This window comes from Pyrus communis, chromosome 12, assembly GCF_041283825.1.
Source record: "Pyrus communis isolate YQ-2024b chromosome 12, ASM4128382v1, whole genome shotgun sequence".
NCBI lineage: Eukaryota > Viridiplantae > Streptophyta > Magnoliopsida > Rosales > Rosaceae > Pyrus > Pyrus communis.
This window is the reverse complement of record NC_142576.1, coordinates 16,762,167-16,789,134: the sequence shown is the minus strand read 5'-3', so window position 1 is coordinate 16,789,134 and position 26,968 is coordinate 16,762,167. Positions and strand designations below refer to the sequence as shown.

The 26,968-nt window shown below is 38.5% G+C and overlaps 1 protein-coding gene across 1 annotated transcript; it reads left to right on the top strand.

Annotated features, from left to right (window-relative positions):
• The first annotated feature begins 24,373 nt into the window (after nt 1-24,373).
• Nucleotides 24,374-26,968, top strand: LOC137745718 (putative auxin efflux carrier component 1c). Its single transcript, XM_088681805.1, is given in 7 exon segments — nt 24,374-25,402; nt 25,404-25,651; nt 25,862-26,138; nt 26,223-26,308; nt 26,407-26,535; nt 26,637-26,713; nt 26,827-26,968. Coding segments are annotated over 6 exon segments (1,668 nt in total). The 5' UTR covers nt 24,374-24,515; the 3' UTR covers nt 26,678-26,713; nt 26,827-26,968.

Below are 26,968 nucleotides of genomic sequence, written 5' to 3'. Positions count from 1 at the left end.
GTCTCACTTTTGCAATCGGACCATTGAGGCGTTGCTAAGAAAGTACCATGTCAACCATAAGGTCTCCACACCTTACCATCCTCAAACAAATGGCCAAGCCGAGGTGTCTAACCGAGAAATCAAACAAATTTTGGAGAAGACCGTTGGACCAACAAGGAGGGATTGGAGCTTACGTTTAGATGATGCACTGTGGGCATATCGTACGGCATACAAAACACCCATTGGGATGTCACCTTTTCGGCTCGTCTATGGTAAGCCATGTCATTTGCCCGTAGAGTTAGAGCACAAGGCACATTGGGCCGTGAAGATTTTCAACATGGACATAGATGCAGCGGGAGTTCATAGGAAGCTCCAATTGAATGAACTTGAGGAGATTCGGAATGAAGCCTATGAGAATGCCCGGATGTACAAAGCCAAGACCAAAGCATTCCATGATAAAATGATTCGAACCAAGACCTTCACAGTTGGGCAGAAAGTGTTACTTTTTAACTCTCACCTACGTTTGTTTCCTAGTAAGTTGCGTTCTAAATGGATTGGCCCGTTTGTTGTTACTAATGTTTTCCCTCATGGTGCAGTGCAAATCAAAAGTTCAAGGACGCAGCAAGAATTCAAAGTGAATAGGCATCGATTGAAGCCCTATTACGAGATGTTTGAGGAGCATGTCGTGGAGGAGGTACCCCTCCATGCCGTGGAACCTAGTCAAGCTTAAACGGAGGTACCGTCCGGCTGCAAGACGTAAAAGAAAGCGCTTCGTGGGAGGCAACCCATGCATCCGAATAGAGAAGAACTTGGAAACCCCTTTAAGAGACTTATTTTTATTCCTTTCTTTTTCTTTACTGCCTTTACTTTGCTTTCTTTCTCGTATTTGTTTATTTGCTTGCTCTGTTGTGACTTTCTGCTTAAAACATTGAGGACAAAGTTTGATTTAAGTGTGGGGGGGTAACTAAGTATATTTGATGCAAATTCGTGGGATTTATTCACCTATCACTTCACATGTTGTTTCTCACTGTTTTAAACGTTTTTAGAGTGTTTTATAGTGTCTTGGTATAAAACTCCGAAAATTTGATAAAAAAAAAAAAAAAAAAAAAAAAAAAAAAAAAAAAACTCCAAATCCAGATTCCTAAAAAAAAACTCTTCTCTTTGTTGCTATTTCGTTTCTGCCTTGTTAGGTTGTTTAGTTGTTATTGTTTGTTTGTTTATTAATTGTGTGAGTCTATGATTGTAACATTGAGAAAATGTTTGATTTATTGATAGGCACTGCTAAACAAAGAAAGATGGTGCTTCACAAAGGGTGTTTGCTTGAGGCCCCACTACGTGGCTTTACTCTTGAAGCGGAAGGCGTAGGAACAGAAGGCATCGGAGCGGAAGGCGTAGGAACAGAAGGCATCGGAGCGGAAGGCGTAGGAACAGAAGGCATAGGAGCAGAAGGCATCGAAGATAGAGCATTCCAGGCCTCAATACTTGGCCAAGCGCTGGATGAGCCAGGAAAAAGGTGCCTCTGGAGGAAAGACGAGAACCTTTGACGGTCACTGTGAATCCGACCTTCAGACTCTTGCAGCTCATCAAGCTTCCTCTTCATGCCCGTCGAATAGTTGTTTGCAAGCACGTGTAAACTTCTATTCTCATACTTCAGCTGCTGGATCTCCTGCTTGAGACTTTCCACCTCTGCCATCAATGATTCCACCTGACGGGAGCGGGCAAGCAGGCGTTGGCCCATGTTGGACACAGAACTCGCACACTGAACACTGAGTGCGAGGGACTCTTGAACGGCCAGCTCATCGGACCGTCCTGACAGCAGCCTACTATCTTTCGGAGTGAGGAGGTTCCTAGCTACTATTGTAGCTGTTGTGGCGTCCTGCATCACGGAGTCTTCACCTGTGAGAGGACCGTTAGAAGAAAAGAAAGAAGGGCGCCATACGTTACCTTGACGCGGCGCGCCCGTATCACTGCTAAGGCTCAATTCCAAGCTAAGGTTCGATGAGTTTGCCATTTTTTCAAAAGTGTTCAAAGAGAAGGGATGGAGTTAAATTTCAAAGGGCCGGAGTCGATTTTCAAGAATGGGAAATCTTCAGAATGTGTTTGTTGTGGTGATCGATAGCTCAATAAAAAAGCCAAGGCGACGCGTCCACCAATTCAAAAAGCCGGAATTTCCGGCGTAATTTAGGCGACGCTTTCTCGGCTTTTCAGAAGGCGCGTTCAACTTTGTCAAAAGATTTCTTCTTTTCTGACAACACGTGGAGGCCATCATCACAACTACACATCTTTAGCCGACAAGCGCAAAGTTCGGCGACGCTTTCTCAGCTTTTCAGAAGACGCGTGCAGCTTTGTCAAAAGGAGCCGCATCTGCACTACCACGTGTCGTTCAGAAAGCGAAGGGGCGTCGTTCAGAAATCGAAAGGGCGTCTGCTCAGAAATCGAAGAGGCGTCGTTCAGATATCGAAGAGACATTTGTCGACAAGGGTAAAAGAACAGTACCACCACTTGATATTATTTCTATATATGTCGTCCTTCGTCTTTTATGGCAAGGCAAACCTGAAGAAAATGCCCAACTCTCCCTCACCTCTGAGGGCGCACTCCCAACAAAGCCTCTTGAAATACTCAATTTTTTCTCCCCCAAAGAAGATACCAGAAACCTGGAGTACAAATGAAGCAGAAGGAAACGGTCGATCGAAGCATGTGGAGACAACCACAACAAATACATGTGCTGCTTCATTCGCCGCTTCTTCAAAAGCAAAGGTATCTCATATCATCAAGGTCAAAAGCAAAAGTATCTCATATCATGCTCTTTCCCTGTCTTTTTCTTTGTCCTTGTTCTTACTCGCATGGCAAAGTAAAAGAAGCAATCAGCCGGCACTTGGAGTCAGTCTTCCGATCTGGAGCCAACTGCCTGGAATCTATTCCTGATTGCTTACCTAGCGTTGCTCTCGAGTAGTCATCTTCAACGGTTGATACACTTCCGGAGAAGGGACCACTTCTGCAAAGGGGAGCGAGTAAGGCAAGTGAAAATGATACATTGAAGCATGTGGAGACAAACATAGGCTGAGTTATCCTCCAACCCTTTTCAATACGAATTGGAAAGATTGAACAAAGAAACAGACCAAAGGGGTAAGCTCAGACCTTCGGGGGAGACCAAATGAACCATCATGCTGCCCAGTTCAAGAAGTAGCACAAAGGAAAATCAACGATGGGCGGAAACCAGTTCAAGAGTAAGCCTGTGGAATCACAAAGATCAAAGCCTCAATGCAATCACCAAGGAGAAGAGGGAATTTACACTCCATAACCAGATTTGCGTCCCTAAACTCTTCTCTTTGTTAATTACATTCTGCCATGTTTAGTATGTTTAAATGTTTTTTGTGTGTTTACTTATGTTTTGTGTGAACCATATGCTTAAAACATTGAGGACAATGTTTGATTTAAGTGTGGGGGGGGGAGGGGGGGTAACTAAGTTTATTTAATGCAAATTCGTGGGATTTTATCACCCATAACTTCAAATGTTGTTCCTTGCTGTTTTAAGGTGTTTTTAAGTTGTTTTAGAGTGTTTTAGTGTGTTTTGTTTTATAACTCCGAAAATCACATAAAAATTTGAAAAATTGTTTTGAAAAGCCTAAAAAGAGTGTTTTGAGTCGTTTTTGTGAGTTTGTGTCTTAGGGTACCTTCCAACACAATGATAAGGATTTGGTTTGTAATTGCATGACTGTTAAAAAGAGTTATAAACATAGAGAAAAGTTTGATTTACTCTTGGTTTATGCTTAGTTATGGTTATAATGTATGACTTCACATGCAATCATAAAAGAAAAATTCGTTTTTGTAACATGCTTGAAGGAAGGAACTCAAACAAACGCTACAACCCTGTGAGACTCGAGCCATTACTTTTTTTTGGAGAGTTATTTTCTGTGATTCTTTGTTTTCTAAAGTTGTTGCATGATCTCATTATTCCTTGCTTGGTTACTACTTAGAATGCAATTGTATCATGATAGAACTAAATACTAGAACTTATATCCGTTTCATTCAAAGCATGACATTGAATTGCATAACATATATCAAGATGAAGTTGTGTAGTTGCCACCATAACCAAATAGCCTTACTTCCCATATTTCGTATTTATTGTAAGTTTTAACCCCGTTGAGCCTCGTTTAGCCTTTATTCTTTGTTAACCCACATCACCCCTTACCTAGCCTAGAGTAGGACTTTCCTATACCCTTGTTCTTAAAGTATAGTGAGCATGACTTAAATGAATTCCTTTTGAGTTACATTATGCAAGAAAATGAGTGTGGGGGAGTAAAAGTTTGTTCTTACGTTTACATGTATGTTTTGAGATTCATAAAAAAAAAAAAAAAAAAGAGTGAAAATAAGTAAGAATGAACTCACGAGCGTTGATGGTTGAAGAAAGGGTCCAAAAAGTTGAATATGGCCCTAAGTTTTGTGTGACTTTCCCTTGGGTGTTCAAAGTTGAATTCTGCGTTCTTAAGGGAATTCTAAGTGCCTAATTCAATACTTTGCTCACTATTGCTTTAAGAATGTTTGTTTATCCTTCACTTTTCATTGCTAGCCAATACCCTAGCCCCGTTACAACCCTTTGACTTCTATCTTGAGTGTTATGTGTTTCAATTGTGGAGTTTGAACTTGGTATGAGCTTATGGTGTCACTGGTTCTCGCGTCTAAGTAGTAGCATTCCATTCATGAGATCATATCTAAACATGCTTATTAACTCCAGAAATTGCTTCCTTTGAAATACATATATGTGAGTGTTCGTTTTTCTGTTTACATCAATCTTCTCACATATAACTAGTTTAGGGTGTGTAGTCAGAAAATCTGAGTGAAAACCGAGTGCATATCTTGTAAGGATTTGAGCAAATTCTCTATGGCATGTTACTACATTCAAAACATGGTTTTAAATGTTTAATTGTGAACTAGTATGTGGTGACTATGATTAAGAATGTACTTAAGTGTAATGATGGCTAAAATCTGTGGGAATAATGATTTTTAACTTGTCATGTGCTTTGGAAATCCCTGAGACGTTTGTTGGAAGGTTTAGGTTGTGTTTTACTTGTTCGTTTTGTTTTGTTTCTGGTTTCTTTTGTTTTGTTTTGCTCGAGGACTAGCAAAAGATAAGTGTGGGGGTATTTGATAGAAGCATATTCATGCGACTTAAATGGCTTGTTCTCGTGCATTTACGTTATGTTTCTTTAGTTATTTTAGTACTTTAAGCTATTTTCGTGTGTTTGTAGGCCAAAAGGGCTAAAGGAGCAAAAAGATGCATTTTGGAGACGTTTGGAGCACTTTTGGGCTAAGGATGGATAGCTTATGCTTGGAGCCAAAGTGTTGGACGAAATTGAAAACCTAATTGAAGACCAAAGTGTTGGAACCTTGTTCCTTTTAGTTTTAGGATATTTAAACCTTTCCTATATCCTTAGTCGTGCATAACATTCCAACATTCCACTCCTTCATTCACCACTTATCATATCATACACTTATCTTATCATCACCACATATCATTCATTTATTACTTATCATATCATTCATTCATCTACATATCAATAACCACTTATCATTCATTTATTACTTATCATATCATTCATTCATCTACATATCAATAACCACTCATCTTATCACTCAACATATCATTCATTTATCACTCAACATATCATACACTTATCACTCATCACACTTCATCATTATACCACCATTCATTCTTTAAAACACATGCACATTCACACACACTTCACACAAACAACATTCACATGCAAACACAAGCTTTAACCAACAAACAAAACAGCCAACACATGCACCAAAACACCTTTGCCGTGACCTTCACTCCCCCTTGCATTTTCAGCCATTCCACTTCATCATTACACCACCTTCTCCATCTTTAATCACATGCACCACCAATTCAACACATGCACTTGTTCCTCCATTAAATCAACCACATTCATCACTAAAGAACCCTTGTGCCGTGAGTTCCATTGCATTTCCAGCATCCTCACATGCATTCCCTTCACATTCACCCACATGCACATTCAATCATTCACTCATGCACCCTTTATTCTTCATCATTCAAGCCATGCCTTCACATTCATTTCCAAACAATAATCACTTCAAATCACATGCACAAACATGCATTTTCAGCACCATTACACTAGTCCATGCCGTGGCTCCCCCTTTGAAATTCCAGCTTTCCCATTCATCATTTCACCAACAATTTAGCCACATTCCACATGCATAACCAACCTAGTGTCACTCCCATTCATTCCCTTTAATCATTCAGCCACCATCATACATTTATTCTCTTCCCAAACACATGCACAACCTGCCATCATTCCAGAAAAACATCCCATGCCGTGGCCTTCATTCACATTCCAACACCTTCACATGCAATTCCAGCTTTCACATGTTTTCCTAGCTATTTGTCCATCATTAATTAGCCACTTGCATGCTTAAACAAACAGCCATTTATACCTTCATTCTCCTATAAAAGCTCTTGCATTCCCATCATTCAAAGACTCACTCTTCCATACACATTTTTCAGTTACAAACACCAAGCAACAAACCCATTCCATTGCCGTGAGTCCCACTTCATTTTCTGCATATTTTCTCTTCATTCTTCCATCTCCAACCACTCCCTACTCCATTCCACATACACCTAAAGCCCTTAAGCTCACCTTAGACCTTGTGCTACAACAACGAGGAAGAAAAGAGTGCTTAAACGTTCATACAATTCAAGTTTGAGTTGTTGGAATGTTTAGGTGTTTCTTTGATTTCAAAGTTTAAATTTAATTCTCTTTGTTTTGTACGTATGAGAAGGGAAGAGAAGAGTGCCTAAACGTTCATACAATTCACGTTTGAGTTGTTGGAATGTTTAGGTGTTTCTTTGATTTCAAAGTTATGAGGAACTAAACCCCCTTTAGCTAGGGGGTGATTCAAAATACATGTTTATGCTTGCAATATGAATTGATTACTTTTGGTTGGAATTTCATAAGTTGTGGATTCAATTTGTTTAACCGTTTGAATGAATATGACGCTAGAATATAAGTGAGTTTCACCTAATAGTTACGAACTTATATTCACAAGTAGTGGAGGTTGCTTATAAACAATCGCGTTAAACGAATTCTTGGCATAAGTTTCATGCGTATTCTATAGTAACGAATGCCTCGTCAATGTTTATGATTTCCGTTGAACTTAATGATCTTTGTTGAATGTCTCTATCATGCGTATTCCATAGTTAGGGACTTTGATTAAGAATAAATTGGTTGTAATGCGTATTCCATTCAATCCAACGAATCTAGGGAAATCTGAAAGTTAATGTAAGCGGACCTAATTAACTTGGAGCATTGAGTTTCATAATTTATCGAAAGACCAACCGAAAATCAATCTTGTATTGCAAGTGTAACATGTGTGGAGAAGAACCCCTTAGCTATTCCATCATCCATATTTTTCATCACATTCATATTTACATTTTGCCTTTAATTATATTTTGTCCATTTAATTTAATATCGTCCAACCACAATTTCCCCCCCTATTTTGTTAAGTCTTAATCATTCGTATTTGTTTTATTTTTGTATCTTTAAGCTTTTGGAGTCATAAACACTTGCAAATTCGTCTAAAATCAAGTTCTAGCTTCTATTTGAGTCAATTTGATTGTTTTAGACAATTTGAGTTTTTCAAAGCCATTCTGAGTCATAGTAGTCTTGTTAAGAGTATTTTAATTTAGTTTTTATGTTTTTAAGTCAATTTAGAAGGTTTTAGCAAGCCCTCCTAATCCCCGGTCTAGAACGATCCCTCACTTATTCATTCTACTACAATTGTCAAACGAGGGTTTAATTTGAGTGTCAAGTAATTCTCGCATCAGTACCCTGAAGTTTTGATGTTTAAAGTGAGTCCTTTCAGCATATGAAAGTCTGAAAGGCTTATTGTGAGATTTGGGAAACAATCAAAATGAATTAGCCAGTTATACAGGCTTAACTCGATCATTCCAAAAATGCTATCACTGAAGTCAGTGAATCTTGCATATCGAAGACATAACAAAATAGAAGTATTAAGGCCTTTTTTTGTTAAAGGTTTGAATGGGATCTGAACTAGACCGATATGAATGTAATTGTGACCATCTTTAGGCTTTGATTTGTTCTGATGTGAATAATTGACATGTTTCATGTTCTTTACTAAGAGCATAGGCTTTCTCAACTGTTTTAACATGATGTTCACTTATGAAATGAGCTATTGACCATTCATTTGTGTAAATATTTTTACTAGATATTCTGGGGATGTTCCAATCTCTAAAATCAATGCTTTAATCTATTTGAAATTCTAATTTTTGTTCCTCATTTACTATGTTTGGAATTCTACTCACAATGGATCTAGAGCTAGTGCAGGTAGTTGAATTAAATCTAAATAATCTACTCATTGTTCAAAGATAAAGTTTTGTAATTACAGAGATCTTACCGGTTTTACTTTCTTCGCATACTTGCTAAACTCTCTCTCCACTCATGTGATCCACTCATGCCAATCCTATGGACTTGTTGTTTGGAACACGCCTTATTATTTGGTTTGAAAGCAAACAATCCTACTTAGAAAGTTAACAGATATGACCTATTGGAATTAACAAAACTGATAGGTGAGCAAATGAATAAACTATTAAGATTACTGATTCAATTACCATGCACTTGGCTGTGATACCAAATGGGGCGGAAGTGGGAGTAGTTGAAGCACATATGTGGGAACACACACACACACACACACACACGTATTAAATCATATAGTCGCATCATAACCACCCTAAGAAGGGTTCTCATGGCATCTATGTAGGGTTTACAATTTACAATAGTCAAAATTTAAAAAGACTAAGAGATGTAAGTGTTTATAATAGCACGAAATCAGGGAACTGAGAACAAAAGAATATGCGTTGATGTTTGAGGTGGATTTGGTTTCATTTGGTTTGATTTTTTGCTAAAATTTTGAATAGAAAATGAAGGGAAAAAATCTAGGGAATAAGGCGTTCAACAAATTTCGGCCTAAAGTTAGGTTTACTCGACATTGAATTCAAATTAGGCTGATATTTGACTTTGGATCTTAGAAAATGAACACTCAACATACATAAAAATATTAATTTATATTCACTCAGTTTTGTTCAGTTCATGAACCACCAAAATCGAAACCAAACCAATAGTTTTATGTTCGATCGGTTTAGTTTTGGTTCAGTATTCTTTCTGAAATTATTTGTTTTGTTTTCCAAGCCCACCCCTAATTGACGTAGTGATAGGAGCATATTTATGCAACTTAGTTAGCTTATTTTCTTGCATTTATGTTGTTAGTTCCTAATTATTTTAGTATTTTAAGCTAATTTCATGTGTTTGTAGGTCCAATTGGCTAAAGTGGCAAGAAAGTGCAATTTAGAGCATTTTGGAGTAGTTTTGGGCTTGGAATGGTTAGCACATGCTTGGAGCAAGGTGGATGGATGAAATTGAAGACCAAAGGAGGCTAGGAATCTGCTACAAAGATGGAAGAAACTAATTCAAGATTTGGAAGAAAAGGAATCAGCCACAAAGAAGGAAACATGAGTCAAACTTCCTTATTTTGACTTAGTCAATCCTAATCTTTTCCTACTTATGTTCCAGCTATCAAAGGGGTTCCTAATCAATTTAGGACACTTAAATATAAGTTCTAGAAGCCTTAATCCCAGTCAAGGAGTCCTTGCCACCCCAATTTTCCCTTTCCTTTTCCTTGCCGCGCAAGGCAGCACATTTCCTTCTTCTATTCCCTATTTTATGTCCTTGTTGCACCCTTCTTCCCTTTTTCCCCTAGGATTCTGACTTTAATTACTCTTTTTCCTTGAGGATTTGGGGTCTAAATCTTTCCTAAAACATTTCATTAAAGCCATGATCATTTCCCTAAAATATTCACATTCTGCCGCAAAAGAAAAGAATCATTGAACCATTGAGCCAATCATCCATTCTTTCCATAAACACAGCCGCACCATCCATTCAACCATCATCCTTCATACACAATTCCACACCCTACCAATCATCCATCCTTGACCATAATACACCATAACCCAAATTCAGCCATTCCACACCCTTGTGCCGCAGCCTAGCAAGGAATAAAGAGAGGAGGGGCAGCCTTGGACGTTTTTGCCATTCACGTTGGATTGTTGGAACGTTTTTAGTTGTAATGTATCTTTTGTTTTCAATGTTTAATTTAAATTCTCTTTGTTTTGCTATGAACATGAGAGACTAAACTTGTTTTAGCTAGAGGAGACTTTGAAACCATGATTATATTTGCGATATAAATTGATTAATTCCAGTTGTGATTTCATAAATTGTGAATGCAATTTACTTAACTGTTTGATTAAGAACTTATTCTTGTATGTTGATTAAAGGAGGCCTACTTAGTTTGCATGCATGAATTTGATGCTAGAATATAAGGGAGTTTCACGTAATCGTTACAAACTTATATTCACAAGTAGTGAAGGTTGCTGGTCACAATCGTGTTAAGTTAAATTCCAGGCATGAGTATCATGATGTTATAGTTACGGATGCCTTGTCAATGCTTATGATTTTCACAAAGCTTAATGATCTTTGCTTGTGTCTCTATTATGCAGTTCATGTAGGGAACTTAGGAAGAATAATTTGGTTGCCGATGCATTGTCCATCCAATTTAATGACTTAAGGAAAATCTGAGGGTTAATTAGTGATGTCACAGTTAATTTGGGGCATTGAGGTTCATGGTTTATTGAAAAAGCAACTGGAAATCAATTTGTTTGCAAGTATGTCATGTGTGGAGAAGGACCCTCTAGCTAGCGTTTCACCCATTAATTCACCAAATTCATATTCCTTTAGTTTGGTAATCAAATCTATTTGTTTAGACTTTAAATTCATCAAAAACCCAATCCCCCTTACTTTGTTGTGTCAAATTAGTTAGAATATGTCCTAATTTGTGTTTTTAAGTGCTTTGAGTCAAAACCAATTCAATTTTCGTCCAAAGTAAGTCCTAGTGTCTAGTTTGAGTCTATTTGATTATTTTGTGCTGTTTTGAGTCTTTTTAGTTGTTTTGAGTTCTTTAAGTCTAGTTAAGTGTTTTTAAGCCTAGTTTAGTGTTTTTAAGTCAGTTTTAAGTAGATTAGCAATCTCTCTTAATCCCCGGCCTAGAACGGTCCCTATTTAGATCTTTACTACAATTGTCAATAAGAAGGTTTAATTTGAGTACTATCTTTTATCACATCAAATTTTTGGCACCGTTGTCGGGGATTAGCAACTTTGCTAATCCTCTGTTTATTCTTTTTGTTTCTTTTTCGTGTGTTTTTGTTTTAGTTGCTGACCTTGTTTTGTTTTCTTGTTTTTAGGTACTAGTTTATGACTCAAAGCTCTTAACCTGTTCGTGCAAATATCTTGGACTTTGACGACGATTTTGAGCAGACTTTGAGAAGGAAGAAGAAGGAGCCAGAACTTAATCCACCTAGTTCTAGCTTAAAATATGAGTTTAATGAGGAAGAAGAAGCCACGGCTCAGGTGGAAGAAGAAGCATAAGTCATGGCAGTGGATAATCGAACAAGCAAAGAACTTTCAGCCTCGGGATTGGACAATGCCGCACCCCTATACATTCAATATCCTAGGGCAACTAAAGACAAGACTGATGAGTTCGAATTGAAGTCTAGCTTGCTGCATCACATTCCAAAGTACCATGGCCTGTCCATAAAGGATCCAAACAAGCACTTGAAAGAATTTGAAATGGTATGTTCAAGCATGACCCCAATTAACGTGGATGCCAACATTTTGAAGATGAAAGCTTTTCCATTCTCTCTTTTGGAAAAAGCTAAGGATTAGTTGTATGAATTAGCACCTGGAACTGTCACATCTTGGGAAAGCATGAAGGGAGCATTCTTAGAAAAAAATTTCCCCACTTCGAGAGTTATTCTCTTGAGGAAGAAAATTAGTGGAATTCAACAAAATCAAGGGGAGTCATTTTCCAACATATTATAAGTGTTTCAAGACTCTTGTTGCATCATGCCCTCAACATCAAATGAAAGAAGAGCTTCTAATTCAATATTTCTACAAAGGACTTCTTCCAATTGAGAGATAAATGCTAGATGCATCAGCGGGATGAGCTTTGGTTGATAAAACACCAATTAATGCCAAGACTTTAATTGCAAACCGAGCCATGAATGTACAACAATACGAAGGAGTTGGACAGAGAGACACCCCATGGCAGCAACATGTGAATGAGGTAAGTGCAATATCTGAAATTCAATCTCAATTGGCTAATCTCACTCTTCTTGTGTCACAGGTTGTTGAAAGACCCAAAATGCAAGAAAACACAATTTGTGGTGTATGCTCCATACAAGGACACCAATCTAAAAAATGTCCTCAATTGATTGAGAATGGAGGATGGGAAAGTGTCAATGTCGTGGGCTATCAAAGACAAAATCAACCAAGACATGATCCATACTCCAACACCTACAATCCAAGATAGAGAGATTATCCAAACATGAAGTGGAGAGAGCCTCAACAACCTCAACAACAAGGAGGATTTCGTCCACCACCCCCTGGGATTTTTCAAAGGCCATATGCACCCATGCAATCTCAACCACCTCCGGTTCAACCAAGCTCAGGTACATCTTTGGATAATGATAAAGTTGTTCAATTACTCACGTCTTTGACGCAGGGGGTACAAAATCAAGCTAAAGAAGTGGACGAATTGAAGAAGCAAATGGGGCTGATGGTGGAATTCATGGGACAATTTAGAGACCAAGGCAAATTACCTAGTTCAACCATTGTCAACTCGAATGGAGGATTTGAATCTGCCAAAGCCATCACATTGAGAAGTGGCAAAGAGGTTGGAACTAACCCACAACCATCCAAATCAAGCCAAAAATAAGAGGACAAGCTGCTGCACAAAGAGGAGGAGCAAGGCCAAGCCACAGCAAGGGAAAACCACCCTTGCCGCAGCCATCTAAGCAGCTCAAATCATCCATCATAGGTAAGTTCACTTAATTTTAACCCTATTCCACCAAATGTGCCTTTCCCTCGCAGATTTATGCAATCAAAGAAAGAGGAGAGTGACAAGGACATTCTTGAGACATTTAGGAAGGTGCAAGTCAATATTCCACTCCTTGATGCAATCAAACAAGTTCTAAAGTATGCTAAATTCATAAAAGAGCTTTGCACAACAAGGAAGAGGATTTCGAATAAGGAAGTGGTAAGGGTAAGTGAGAATGTTTCAATGATTTTACAAAGGAAATTGCCTCATAAATGCAAAGATCTAGGTAGTTTCACAATCCCTTGTGTTATTGGCAATACTAAGTTTGAACATGCCATGTTAGACTTAGGTGCATCCATTAATGTCATGCCATACTTTATTTATGCATCTATGAACTTAGGAGAGCTTCAAAATGATGGAGTTATTATTCAATTAGCCGATTGGAGTTATTATTCAATTAGCCGATTGTTCTAATACATATCCAAAAGGAGTTTTGGAAGATGTTTTGGTGTAGGTTAGTAATTTGATCTACCCAGCTGATTTCTATGTGCTTGATATGGAAGATTCGGCCCATTCCACACCATTGCCAATCCTACTTAGGAGACCTTTCATGAAAGCATCCTGCACCAAGATAGATGTGTTCAAAGGGACATTGACAATGGAATTTGATGGTGAGATTATTGATTTTAACATTTCTGAAACTAGGAGGTATCCTAGTGATGATCATTCATGTTTTTCTATTGATATTATTGATTCATTGGCGCAGGAACATCTTGAACAATTACATGAGGATGCACTTGAAACGGTCATTACAAATGGAATGGGACTCAAAAACCAAGGGGCAGCACCAAACCACACCCACGACACCATTGAAGAACTTCATGCCGTGCCCCCTTGTGAAGAAGTATTTGAGGTGGTTGCTGCCTTAGAGTCATTGCCACGACAAAATGGTGAGTCTTCAATCCCAATTCAAATTCCTGTTTCTACTAATAAGTTGCTACCTTCAGTGATACAGCCATCTTCCCTTGAGCTTAAACCATTACCAAACCATTTGAAGTATGTTTTCTTGGGAAAACAAGAGACTTTGCCGGTCATAGTTTCTTCCTCACTCACGGCACAAGAATAAGAAAAGTTGGTGAGGGTGTTAAAGGAATACAAAACAGCCATTGGATGGACCTTGGCCGATATCAAGGGAATAAGCCCTACTACATGCATGCATCGTATAGTTTTGGTGGAGGGGGCTAAACCATCTCAAGTGGCTCAATGCCGACTCAACCCTCCAATGATGGAAGTCATGAAAAATGAGATTATCAAGTTACTTGATTGTGGAATGATCTATCCAATCTCTGATAGTTGTTGGGTTTCGCTGGTCTAAATTGTTCCAAAGAAATCTGGAGTCACTGTGGTAAAGAATGACGAGAATGAGCTTGTGCCCACTTGTATCTAAACATGTTGGAGAGTTTGCATCGATTATAGGAAACTCAACGCCACCACAAGGAAAGATCACTTCCCTTTGCCATTCATTGATCAAATGCTTGAAAGGTTAGCTGGTCATTCCTTTTATTGTTTTCTTGATGGTTATTCAAGATATAATCAAATTGTTATGGCTCCAGATGATCAAGAAAATACCACTTTTACTTGTCCATTTGGTACTTTTGCTTGTCGTCGAATGCCATTTGGTTTGTGCAATGCACTAGCCACATTTCAAAGATGCATGGTAAGTATTTTTTCAGATTATGTTGAAAAGATCATTGAGGTATTCATGGATGATTTTAGTGTTTTTGGTGATTCGTTTGATGATTGTTTACATAATCTCACTCTAATCTTGGAACGATGCATAGTTTTGGGGAAAATGTCATTTTATGGTAAAACAAGGCATAGTTTTGTGTCACATAATCTCTGAAAAAGGAATTGAGGTTGATAAATCACATAATCTCTCCCACTTCGGTGAGAAAGGTTCGTTCTTTTCTTGCACATGCAAGATTCTATAGGCGATTCATCAAGGACTTTTCAAAAATTTCACAACCCCTTTGTCGTCTCCTTCAAAAGGAAGTGTCATTCGAGTTCAACGAAGAATGTGAAAAGGCATTCAAACACCTTAAGGAGCTACTTACCTCGGCCCCCATCATAGTTTCACCAGATTGGAACCTACCTTTTGAGCTCATGTGTGATGCTTCAGATTATGCAATAGGAGCTGTCTTAGGCCAAAGGAAGAACAAGCAGCCGTATGTCATCTATTATGTATTCCGGACCTTGAATGATGCTCAATTGAACTACTCTACCACTGAAAAAGAACTTCTTGCTATTGTGTTTGCTTTAGATAAGTTTCGTTCTTATTTACTTGGCACTAAAGTTATTGTTTATTCTAACCATGCAGCGTTTAAGTACTTATTCACTAAGAAGGAGGCCACACCAAGGCTAATTCGCTGGATGCTCCTCCTTCAAGAGTTCGATATTGAAATTAGAGACAAGAAAGGAAGTGAAAACGTGGTGGCTAACCACTTGAGTCATTTGGTGCACAATGAGGAGTCCTTACCCATCCAAAAGACGTTCCCAGATGAGCAATTGCTATCCATTAAGGTAAGTGAGCCATGGTATGCAGATTTAGTGAATTATTTGGTGTCTAAACAAGTTCCAAGCACCCCAAACAAGCATCAACGTGATAAACTCGAAAAGGATGCACGGTTTTATGTGTGGGATGACCCATACTTGTGGAAATATTGCTCTAATCAGATTCTTCGTAGGTGTGTGCATGATTCTGAGTTTAATTCAATTTTAACTTTTTGTCACACTTATGCATGTGGGGGTCATTTTGGCACACAAAGCACAACCCTTAAAGTGTTAGAATGTGGATTTTATTGGCCTACTATCTTTAAGGATGCTAGAACCTTTTGTATGACTTGTGATCGTTGTCAAAGAATGGGCAATATAGGTGCAAAGGATCAAATGCCGCATACCCCTATTTTCAATGTTGAAATTTTTGATGTTTGGGGCATTGACTTCATGGGTCCTTTTCCTTCTTCATATGGATTCACTTATATTTTGCTTGCAGTTAATTATGTCTCAAAATGGGTGGAAGCAAAAGCCACTTGTACTAATGATTTTAGAGTGGTTGCAGATTTCATCAAAACTAACATCTTCTCTAGATTTGCGATGCCTAGAGTGATCATAAGTGATGAAGGGTCTCATTTTTGTATCGCACCATTGAGGCACTACTCAAGAAATATAATGTCACACATAAGGTTTCAACACCTTATCATCCTTCAACAAGTGGCCAAGCCGAGGTTTCTAACAAAGAAATCAAGCAGATTTTGGAGAAGATCGTTGGCCCAACAAGAAAGGATTGGAACTTGCGTTTGGAGGATGCACTGTGGGCATATCGTACGGCCTACAAAACAGCTATTAGAATGTCCCTGTTTCGGCTTATCTATGGCAAACCATGTCATCTTCCCGTGGAATTAGAACACAAGGCGCAAGTTGTCAAAACATTCAACATGGACATAGATACGGCTGGAATTCATAGGAAGCTTCAATTGAATGAACTTGAAGAGATTAGGCACAAGGCTTGTGAGAATGCTCGCATTTGCAATGAAAAGACAAAGGCATTCCATGACAAGATGATCTGTAGCAAGACATTCTCCATAGGGCAGAAAATGCTACTTTTCAATTCCCGCCTTTGTTTGTTTCCCGGTAAGTTAAGTTCTAAATGGATTGGTCCTTTTGTTATTACTAATGTTTTTTCTTATGGTACAGTCCAAATTCAAAGCTTAAGGAATGGCCAAGAATTCAAGGTGAATGGGCACCGTTTGAAGCCATATTATGAGAATGTCAAAGGGCATGTTATGGTGGATGTACCCCTCCATGTCATGGGCTCTAATGAAGCTTAAAAAGAGGTATCGTCTGGCTGGAAGACGTTAAAGCAAGCGCTTCTTGGGAGGCAACCCATGCATTTGAATAAAGAAGACCTAGGAATCTTCAACAATCCACAACCAGATTTGCGTTCCTAAACTCTACTCTTTATTGCTTTTACTTTGCCATACTTGTCATGTTTGTTAGTTGTGTTGTTTCATTGTTTTCTGTGTGAGTCTTTTGTTTGAAACATTGAGGACAATGTTTGGTTGAAGTGTTGGGGGGGGGGGGTAAACAAGTTGTTTTTGCATTATTTTCGTGGGATTTATTCACCTATCACTTCTAATTTGTTACTCACTGTTTTTAAGTGTTTTTAGTGTGTTTTGAAGTGTTTTAATGTGTATTGACCAGAAAATATGAAAATTTAAAAAAAAAATTTGAAAAACAGTTCTGAAAAACCCAAAAAGAGTTGTTTTAGAGTTGTTTTTGTGTGTTTGTTTGTGTTTTAGGGTACCTTCCAACACAATGATGAGGATTTGGTTTTTAATTGCATGACTATTAAAGAAAGTTACAAACATGGATGGAAGTTTGATTTGCTATTTAGTTTATGCTTAGTTGTAGTTGTTGTTTACGAATTCACATGTAATCACAAAGAAAAAAAAATCAGTTTTTGTAACATGCTTGAAGGAAGGAACTCAAACAAACGTTATAACCCTAAGAGACTTGAGCCTAAACTTTGTTTGGAGAGTTATAAATCTGTGGATTATTGTTTTCTAAAGTCGTTACATGATCTCATTGTTTCTTTGCTTGGTTGCTACTTAGAATGCGTTTTCATCATTATAGTTCCAAATACTATAACTCATGCCTATTTCATTCAAAGCATGATATTGAGTGCATAACATACAATGAGATGAAGTTGTTTAGTAAACCAGAGCCAAAAAGCCTTACCCTTTGCATATGTACTGTAAGTTTAACCCTTTTGAGCCTTATTTAGCCTATTTTCTTTGTTAGCCACATTATCCTTACCTAGCCTAGAATAGGACTATCCATACCCTTGTTCTTAAAGAATAGTGAAGCATGACTTAGAGGGAATTCCTTTTGACTTACATTATGCAAAAAAACAATTGTGGGGGAAGGATTTTCATTGATTTCATAAAAAATCAAAATAAAAATAAAAAGAAGAAGAAAAACGTGAAAAAGAAAAGAAATAAAGAAAAAGAGTTAAGAAATAAGTGAGAATGAACTCACAAGTATTGGTTGTTGAAGAAAGGGTCCAAAAGTTTGAATTTGACCCTAAGTGTTATATGAACTTTCCCCTTGTGTTTAAGTTAGTTCTGCCATCAAAAGTGAATTCTAAGTGTCAATTTCATTACTTTGCTTACTATTGCTTTAAGAACCCTTGTTTATCCTTACCTTTCTTTATTAGCCAATACCTTAGCCCCGTTACAACCCTTACTTAGACTTCTATCTTGATTGTTATGTGTTTCAATATGTGGAGTTTGAAATTGGTATGAGCATATGGAATCCCTGGTTCTTGCTTCTAAGTAGTAGCATTCCGTTCATGAGATCATATACATGTCATATTAATAATTCCAAAAAATACTTTCTTTGTTTTAACATATGTGAGTGTTAGTCTACATGTTTACATCAATCTTCTCACATATACTTAGTATAGGGAGTGTAGTCAGAAAATCTGTGTGAAAATAGAGAGTATATCCAATGAGGAATTGAGTGAATTCTCTAAGGCATGTTACTACATTCAAAATGTTGTTTTAATTGATTAAATGTGAGCTAGTAAGTGGTAACTATGGTTAAGTGTTTGCTCAAGTGTAAAGAGAACTAAAATCTGTGGGAGTAGTGATTTTTAATATGTCATGTTCATTGGAAATCCTTGAGACAAATGTTGGAAGGTCTAGATTGTGTTTTGTTTGTTTTGTTTTGCTCGAGGACTAGCAAAACCTAAGTGTGGGGGAATTTGATAGGAGCATATTTATGCGACTTAGTTAGCTTATTTTCTTGCATTTATGTTGTTAGTTCCTAGTTATTTTAGTATTTTAAGCATATTTCGTGTGTTTGTAGGTCCAATTGGCTAAAGTGGCAAGAAAGTGCAATTTGGAGCATTTTGTAGCAGTTTTGGGTTTGGAATGGTTAGCACATGCTTGGAGCAAGGTGGATGGACAAAATTGAAGACCAAATGAGGTTAGGAATCTGCTACAGAGATGGAAGAAATTAATTCAAGATTTGGAAGAAAAAGAATCAGCCACAAAGAAGGAAACATGAGTCAAACTTCCTTATTTTGAATTAGTCAATCCTAATCTTTTCCTACTTATGTTCCAACTATCAAAGGGGTTCCTAATCAATTTAGGACACTTAAATATAAGTTCTAGAAGCCTTAATCCCAGTCAAAGAGTCCTTGCCACACCAATTTTCCCTTTCCCTTTCCTTGTCATGCAAGGCAACACCTTTCCCTTTCCTATTTCCTATTTCCTATTTTCTGTCCTTGCTGCACCCTTCTTCCCTTTTTCCCCTAGGATTCTGACTTTAATTACTCTGTTTCCTTAAGGATTTGGGGTCTAAATCTTTCCTAAAACATTTAATTAAAGCCATGATCCTTTCCCTAAAATATTCACATTCTGCCGCACAAGAAAAGAATCATTGAACCATTGAGCCAATCATCCATTCTTTCCACACATACAGCCGCACTAACCATTTAACCATTATCCTTCATACACAATTCCGCACCCTACCAATCATCATACTACCCTACCAATCATCCATCCTTGACCATAATACACCATAACCCAAATTCAGCCATTCCACACCCTTGTGCCGTAGCCTAGCAAGGAAGAGAGAGAGGAGGAGTAGCCTTGGACGTTTTTGCCATTCACGTTGGATTGTTGGAACATTTTTAGGTGTAATCTATCTTTTGTTTTCAATGTTTAATTTAAATTCTCTTTGTTTTGCTGTGAACATGAGAGGCTAAACCTGTTTTAGCTAGAGGAGACTTTGAAACCATGATTATATTTGCGATATGAATTGATTAATTCCAGTTGTGATTTCATAAATTGTGAATGCAATTTACTTAACTGTTTGATTAAGAACTTATTCTTGTATGTTGATTAAGGAGGCCTACTTAGTTTGCATGCATGAATTTGATGCTAGAATATAAGGGAGTTTCACATAATCGTTACAAACTTATATTCACAAGCAGTGAAGGTTGCTGTTCACAATCGTGTTAAATTAAATTCCTGGCATGAGTATCATGATGTCATAGTTACGAATGCCTTGTCAATGCTTATGATTTTCACAAAGCTTAATGATATTTGCTTGTGTCTCTATTATGCAGTTCATGTAGGGAACTTCAGAAGAATAATTTGGTTGCCGATGCGTTGTCCATCCAATTCAATGACTTAAGGAAAATCTGAGGGTTAATTAGTGATGTCACGGTTAATCTGGGGCATTGAGGTTCATGGTTTATTGAAAAAGCAACTGGAAATCAATTTGTATGCAAGTGTGTCATGTGTGGAGAAGGACCCTCTAGCTAGCGTATCACCCATTAATTCACCAAATTCGTATTCCTTTAGTTTGTTAATCAAATCTATTTGTTTAGACTTTAAATTCGTCAAAAACCCAATGCCCCTTACTTTGTTGTGTCAAATTAGTTAGAATATGTCCTAATTTGTGTCTTTAAGTGCTTTGAGTCAAAACCAATTCAATTTTCGTCCAAAGTAAGTCCTAGTGTCTAGTTTGAGTCTATTTAATTGCTTTGTGTTGTTTTGAGTCTTTTTAGTTGTTTTGAGTTCTTTAAGTCTAGTTAAGTGTTTTTAAGCCTAGTTTAGTGTTTTTAAGTCAGTTTTAAGTAGATTAGCAATCCCTCCTAATCCCCCGCCTAGAACGATCCCTACTTACATCTTTACTACAATTGTCAGTAAGAAGGTTTAATTTGAGTGCTATCTTTTGTCACATCATGTAGCGTTGGTCTAAACTCATAATGTACAACACGTACAAACCACAAATCAAAGAGTCTACAAAAAAGCATGAGATTGATAGAGAATATTTAGGCGACTTAGTTAACTTGTTTTCTTACATTTATGTTGTTAGTTCATAGTTATTTTAGTATTTTGAGCTATTTTCGTGTGTTTGTAGGTCCATAGGCCTTACGAAGCAATAAGGTGCATTTTGGAGCCTTTTGGAGCAAAATTGGGCTTGGAATGTATAGCATATGCTTGGAGCAAAAGGAATGGACGAAATTGAAGACTTAAAGATGTTAGGATTCCTAATCAAAGAAGGTTTCCTACTTGAAGTAGGAAAGTTAAGCCAAGGTTTCCTATTTTGGTTTGACCTTTCCTAATCCTAAATGTCCTTATGTTCCAGCAACATTGAAGGTTTCCTATGCATTCTAGGACATAAATCAAAAGGTTCCTTGCACCATTCTAGCCCTTGACGTACCCCTTTCCCTTTCTTTATTCCTTGCAGCACAAGGTTGCCTAATTTCAGCCTTAAAACACATTCCTATTTTATTCTAAGTCCTTGCCGTGCAAGGGGATTGTTTCTTCCCTATTTTGTGTCCCAATATCACATTCCCTTTTAATCCTAGTCAATGCCGCACCCTACATTCCTTTTCTATCCTATTTTCTGGCTTTAATCTTTCCTTCCCTTTTCTTGCCGCATGTCACCTTCCTATTCCCTTCAATTTCTTATCTTACTTACTTATTTTGGGGAGATTCTTACCTTTAATGCTCTTGGACAAAATAGGTAAGTTTCACTAACCTTCCCTAAGACTTTGCCGCACCCATACACACATCTATTGATTCATAAACAGATTTCAGTCATCATTCATCTCTCTCACCACTCATAGCCACATCTTTCCATTCAACCATCAACCATACACTTTGCCGCACACTATCCTCCACCATACCTCTTCGCCATTCATCTATCCTTCACCCTAACACACCATAAACCACTTTCACACCCTAAAACCTTTGTGTCGCAGCATAGCAAGGAAGAAGGAGAGGAGAATAAGCCTTGGACGTTTTTGCATTCAAGTTGGATTGTTGGAACGTTTTTAGGTGTAATCTATCTTTTGTTTTCAATGTTTTATTTAAGTTTTCTTTGTTTTGCTGTGAACATAAGAGGCTAAACTTGTTTTAGCTAGGGGAAACTTTGAAACCATGATTATATTTGCGATATGAATTGATTAATTCCAGTTGTGATTTCATAAATTGTGAATGTAATTTACTTAACCGTTTGATTAAGAACTTATTTTTGTATGTTGATTAAGGAGGCCTACTTAGTTTGCATGCTTGAATTTGATGCTAGAATATAAGGGAGTTTCACATAATCGTTACTAACTTATATTCACAAGTAGTAAAGGTTGCTTGTCACAATCATGTTAAGTTAAATTCCTGGCATGAGTATCATGATGTCATAGTTACGAATGCCTTGTCAATGCTTAAGGCTTTCACGAAACTTAATGATCTTTACTTGTATCTCTATTATGCAGTTCATGTAGAGGATTTGGGAAGAATAATTTGGTTGCCGATGCGTTGTCCATCCAATTCAATAATTTAAGGAAAATCTGAGGGTTAATTAGTGATGTCATGGTTAATCTGGGGTGTTGAGGTTCATGGTTTATTGAAAAAAAAAAAACAACTGGAAATCAATTTGTATTCAAATGTATCATGTGTGGAAAAGAATCCTCTAGCTAGCTTATCACCCATAGTTTTCCCCAAATTCGTCCAAACTTTGTCTAAGTCTTTAAGTTACTTGTTTTTACTCTAAATTCGTCAAAAACCCAATCCCCTTTACTTTGTTGTGTCAAATTAGCTAGAATTTGTCATATTGTGTGTTTTTAAGTGCTTTGAGTCAAAACTAATTCAATTTTCGTCCAAAGTAAATCCTAGAGTCTAGTTTGAGTCTATTTGATTGTTTTGAGTCTTTTTGGTTTGTTTTGAGTCATATATGTTTAGTTAAGAGTCTTTGAGTTTATTTTAAGTGTTTTTAAGCCTAGTTTTGTATTCTTGAGTCAGTTTTTATTAGATTAGCAATCCCTCTTAATCACCGGCCTAGAATGGTCCCTACTTACATCTTTACTACAATTGTCAATAAGAGGGTTTAATTTGAGTGCTATTATTTATCACATCAGAGATAAGCTCAATGAGTAAATAGATATAAAGTTTTAATGCATGTACTTCAAAACCCTTATTTTCTTTAAAATGGGGTCGGCGGCAGCCTAATGCTTACCCTCCTTGCCCTCCTCCCTCTTCCCCTTTCTTCCTCCTTATCCCCCCATTTCTCCTTGTTTCTCACCTTTTCATCCGACTCCCTCCAGTTTTTCCCTTCTCCAAACCACCATGGCTGGTGATTTAGATTTTCTTTTTTATGCACTTAGATTTCGACCTCTTCCAGAGGCGCACCTTAGTGGTTCGTAGCATTTAAAGTGCATTTTGCACTAATTTGTAGAATTATGGGAGCGCTCTCAGCGGGGTAGCTCACCTACCCGCATTTTCTGTTCATCCTTTTTGTTCTTTGGCCCTTCTTCTGGGTGGTAGCTATGGATTTGAGGTGGTGGTGCGGCTGTTTTGGTGGAGGTGTCTGCCTTACATTTTCATGTCTAGGTTTTTTCGTTTGTTTGCTATGGGATGCTCACTTTAGGTCCATTTCATTGTAATTTTCTTTTATGGAGTTGGACTTTTGCTTGGCCTTTTTAGACTCTCTTTTGAAGTTATTATTATCTTGTAATAACTTTCTCTTTTAATGAAATTTACTTTAATTGACAAAAAAAAAAAAAAAAAGTCATGAAACAGAATAAAAATAAGAAATAGTGAAGAGAATCTGTTGAAGCTTTCCCTTAGTTGTTAGTTCTCTATTTCCTTTAGCTTTTTTCCTTGATCTGCAACCTTTTTCTCCTTGATGCTGTTTGGTCTTTTCCCTCTCAAAAACTGATTACTTTTCTCTGTCTAGAGAGAGGGAGACACTTTTCTCTGTCTAGAGAGAGGGAGAGATGCCTGTTGCCAAGTCCCTTCCCTGTGTCTAAAAGTGAAGAAAGTTTTTGGCTTTGCCATCCCCCAAAAGACTTAAAAAGCTTCACAAAAGCCCTGGTCTTTTATTTCCTTGTCTGCCATTAGAATGCCATAAATATAACCCACTTTGGACAAGGATTGTCTGCCCTTTCATTTTTAATGTCTTTCCATATTGTTTTGTTTGTGTAATCATGGTTAAGTCATTTTAATATTTTATATTACTATTCATTTTTGTCTTATTATTTCTATAGAAAAACAATATAAAATATTACGTGGCTTAATCATAACCACACAAAAAAGGTACGGAGGACACCAGAAGAAGTGGAAGGAAGACTATCCTTGTCCAACCCACTGTACTTCTCTCCCGTATCCCCACATGCCACCGTCAGCTCTCCCTCCCTCCCTCTCTCTCTCTCTCTGTAGATTGTAGTTAGAGAGAGAATCAACACTGGTGATTTTCCGGTGATTGCTTCCCTTTACTCATCTCTGTCATTGACTCTTTCCACGAAAATGAGTTGATATTTTACTTCGAAAGTCACCCACAGAACTTGATTTTCCTTCTGATTTCGGAAAAATCTCAACTGGGTTCTGATACTAACCCCATTTTCCCATCTGGGTAGTCCTCAAATCCCACAAAAACCCATCAAAAACAGAGAAATTCGCCACCTTTAACCAAACATGATCAGTTTCACAGACCTGTACCACGTCGTCACCGCCGTTGTGCCGCTGTACGTGGCCATGATCTTAGCCTACGGCTCCGTGAAATGGTGGAAAATCTTCAGCCCCGACCAATGCTCCGGCATCAACCGGTTCGTCGCTCTGTTCGCAGTTCCTCTGCTCTCCTTCCACTTCATCTCCACCAACAACCCCTACGCCATGAACTACAGGTTCATAGCGGCTGACACCCTTCAGAAAGTCATCGTCCTGGCGGTCCTGGCTGTGTGGTCGAGAACAAGCGCCAGGGGCTCTCTCGAATGGTCCATCACTCTCTTCTCCCTCTCCACTCTGCCCAACACTCTGGTCATGGGGATACCACTTCTGAAGGGCATGTACGGCGACGCCTCCGGCAGCCTCATGGTCCAAATCGTCGTCCTCCAGTGCATCATTTGGTACACTCTCATGCTCTTCCTCTTCGAGTATAGAGGTGCCCGCCTCCTCATTGGTGAACAGTTCCCGGACACCGCCGGCTCCATCATTTCCTTCAGGGTCGATTCCGACATTATATCCTTGGACGGGAAAGAGCCGTTGCAGACAGAGGCCGAGGTAGGAGAAGACGGGAAGCTCCATGTCACTGTCAGAAAATCGACGAGCTCTCGCTCCGAAATCCACTCCAGAAGATCCCACGGACCCAACTCCGGCGTGTCCTTCACCCCAAGGCCTTCTAATCTCACCAATGCGGAGATTTATAGCCTTCAGTCTTCGAGAAACCCGACTCCCAGAGGCTCCAGCTTTAACCAGACTGATTTTTACTCCATGGTGAACGGGAAAAACAACATGAGCAATGCCAGTCCGAGACAATCGAACTACGGCAATGTGGGGTTTGATGAGGAGGCCGGAGGAGTTGGGGGGGGCCAGAGGACGAGCAAATGGGGGGAGTTCGGGGTATCCGGCGCCTCCCAGTGCCGGAATTTTCTCTCCGGTGACTGGACCCGCTGCCGGGGCCAAGAAGAAACCCATTGGGGCTGATGGTGGCAAAGACCTTCACATGTTTGTTTGGAGCTCAAACAATTCGCCTGTGTCGGAAGGAGGCATTCATGTTTTCAGAGGAGGAGAATATAGCAATGAACTTGTTGGGGTTGCTCCCCACTACAAAGGTAATGCTTTTGCAGTTAAAATATCTGTTTCTGTTAATTCCTGTAACTGTAATTGTATTTGTCCGGATCAATGTTTCAAGTTTTTGTTTGTTTTTGCTTTTTTGTATGTCCCAGTTTTGTCCTCTTGCTTTCCAAAACAAAAATCCCCTGCTTTTTATTGGTACCATTTGGCATGTTGAATCTTGATCCACAACAACTGCTTTTGAATAGATTATGATGAGTTTGGCCGAAATGAGTTCAGCTTTGACAACAGGCCAGCCTCAAACGAGGCTGATCGGGAAGGTCCGGTGCTTTCCAAGTTGGGTTCGAGCTCCACCACTGAACTCCACCCCAAGACAGCTAATGGTGGTGAATCAAAGACCGCAGCCATGCCGCCTGCTAGCGTTATGACCCGACTTATTCTAATTATGGTGTGGCGAAAACTAATTAGGAACCCAAACACTTACTCAAGCCTCATTGGCCTCACCTGGTCTTTGGTCTCCTACAAGTAAGCATTACTGACTTGTACAATACATCAAAGGGACCTTTAAAATCATAATTCCAAGCTATAATCTGTGTTGTGATTTTCCAGGTGGCACATTGTTATGCCTGCGATTGTAGCCCGCTCGATTGCCATTCTGTCTGATGCAGGTCTTGGAATGGCCATGTTTAGTCTTGGTATGTTTAACTTGTAGTCCTTTGTGCTAAATGTCATACACAACTACAGCCTGAAGTATATATCGTTAATGATCATTTTATTTGTAATGGGATTGCAGGCTTGTTCATGGCTTTACAACCAAGGATGATTGCTTGCGGAAATACAATTGCTTCCTTCGCCATGGCAGTTCGATTCCTTACAGGGCCGGCTATCATGGCAGCGGCCTCAATTGCCGTTGGACTGCGAGGTGTTCTGTTGCACATTGCCATTGTACAGGTGCGGGAGTTTTAGCAATGCAGTAACAAATTGTACGGGGAATTTATTCTTGTATTGTGTTTGATTTTTCAGGCAGCTCTTCCACAAGGGATTGTTCCGTTTGTCTTTGCTAAGGAATACAATGTTCATCCAAACATACTAAGCACCGGGTTCGATCACCAACAATCTTCATCTTGAATTTGATTAAACGTCACGTCTCTTATTAGACTAGTAGCATTCTATCTGAATTCATCTGATGAGTCCTTTTGTTCCTGTTCTGCAGGGTTATCTTTGGAATGCTAATCGCTCTTCCGATCACATTGGTTTACTACATCTTGCTAGGGCTTTGAAACAGAGATCTCTTTATCATGTCGAGCAAACATAATGTAGGAGGATTACCCTTTTGGCATTAGGGTGTTTGTTTC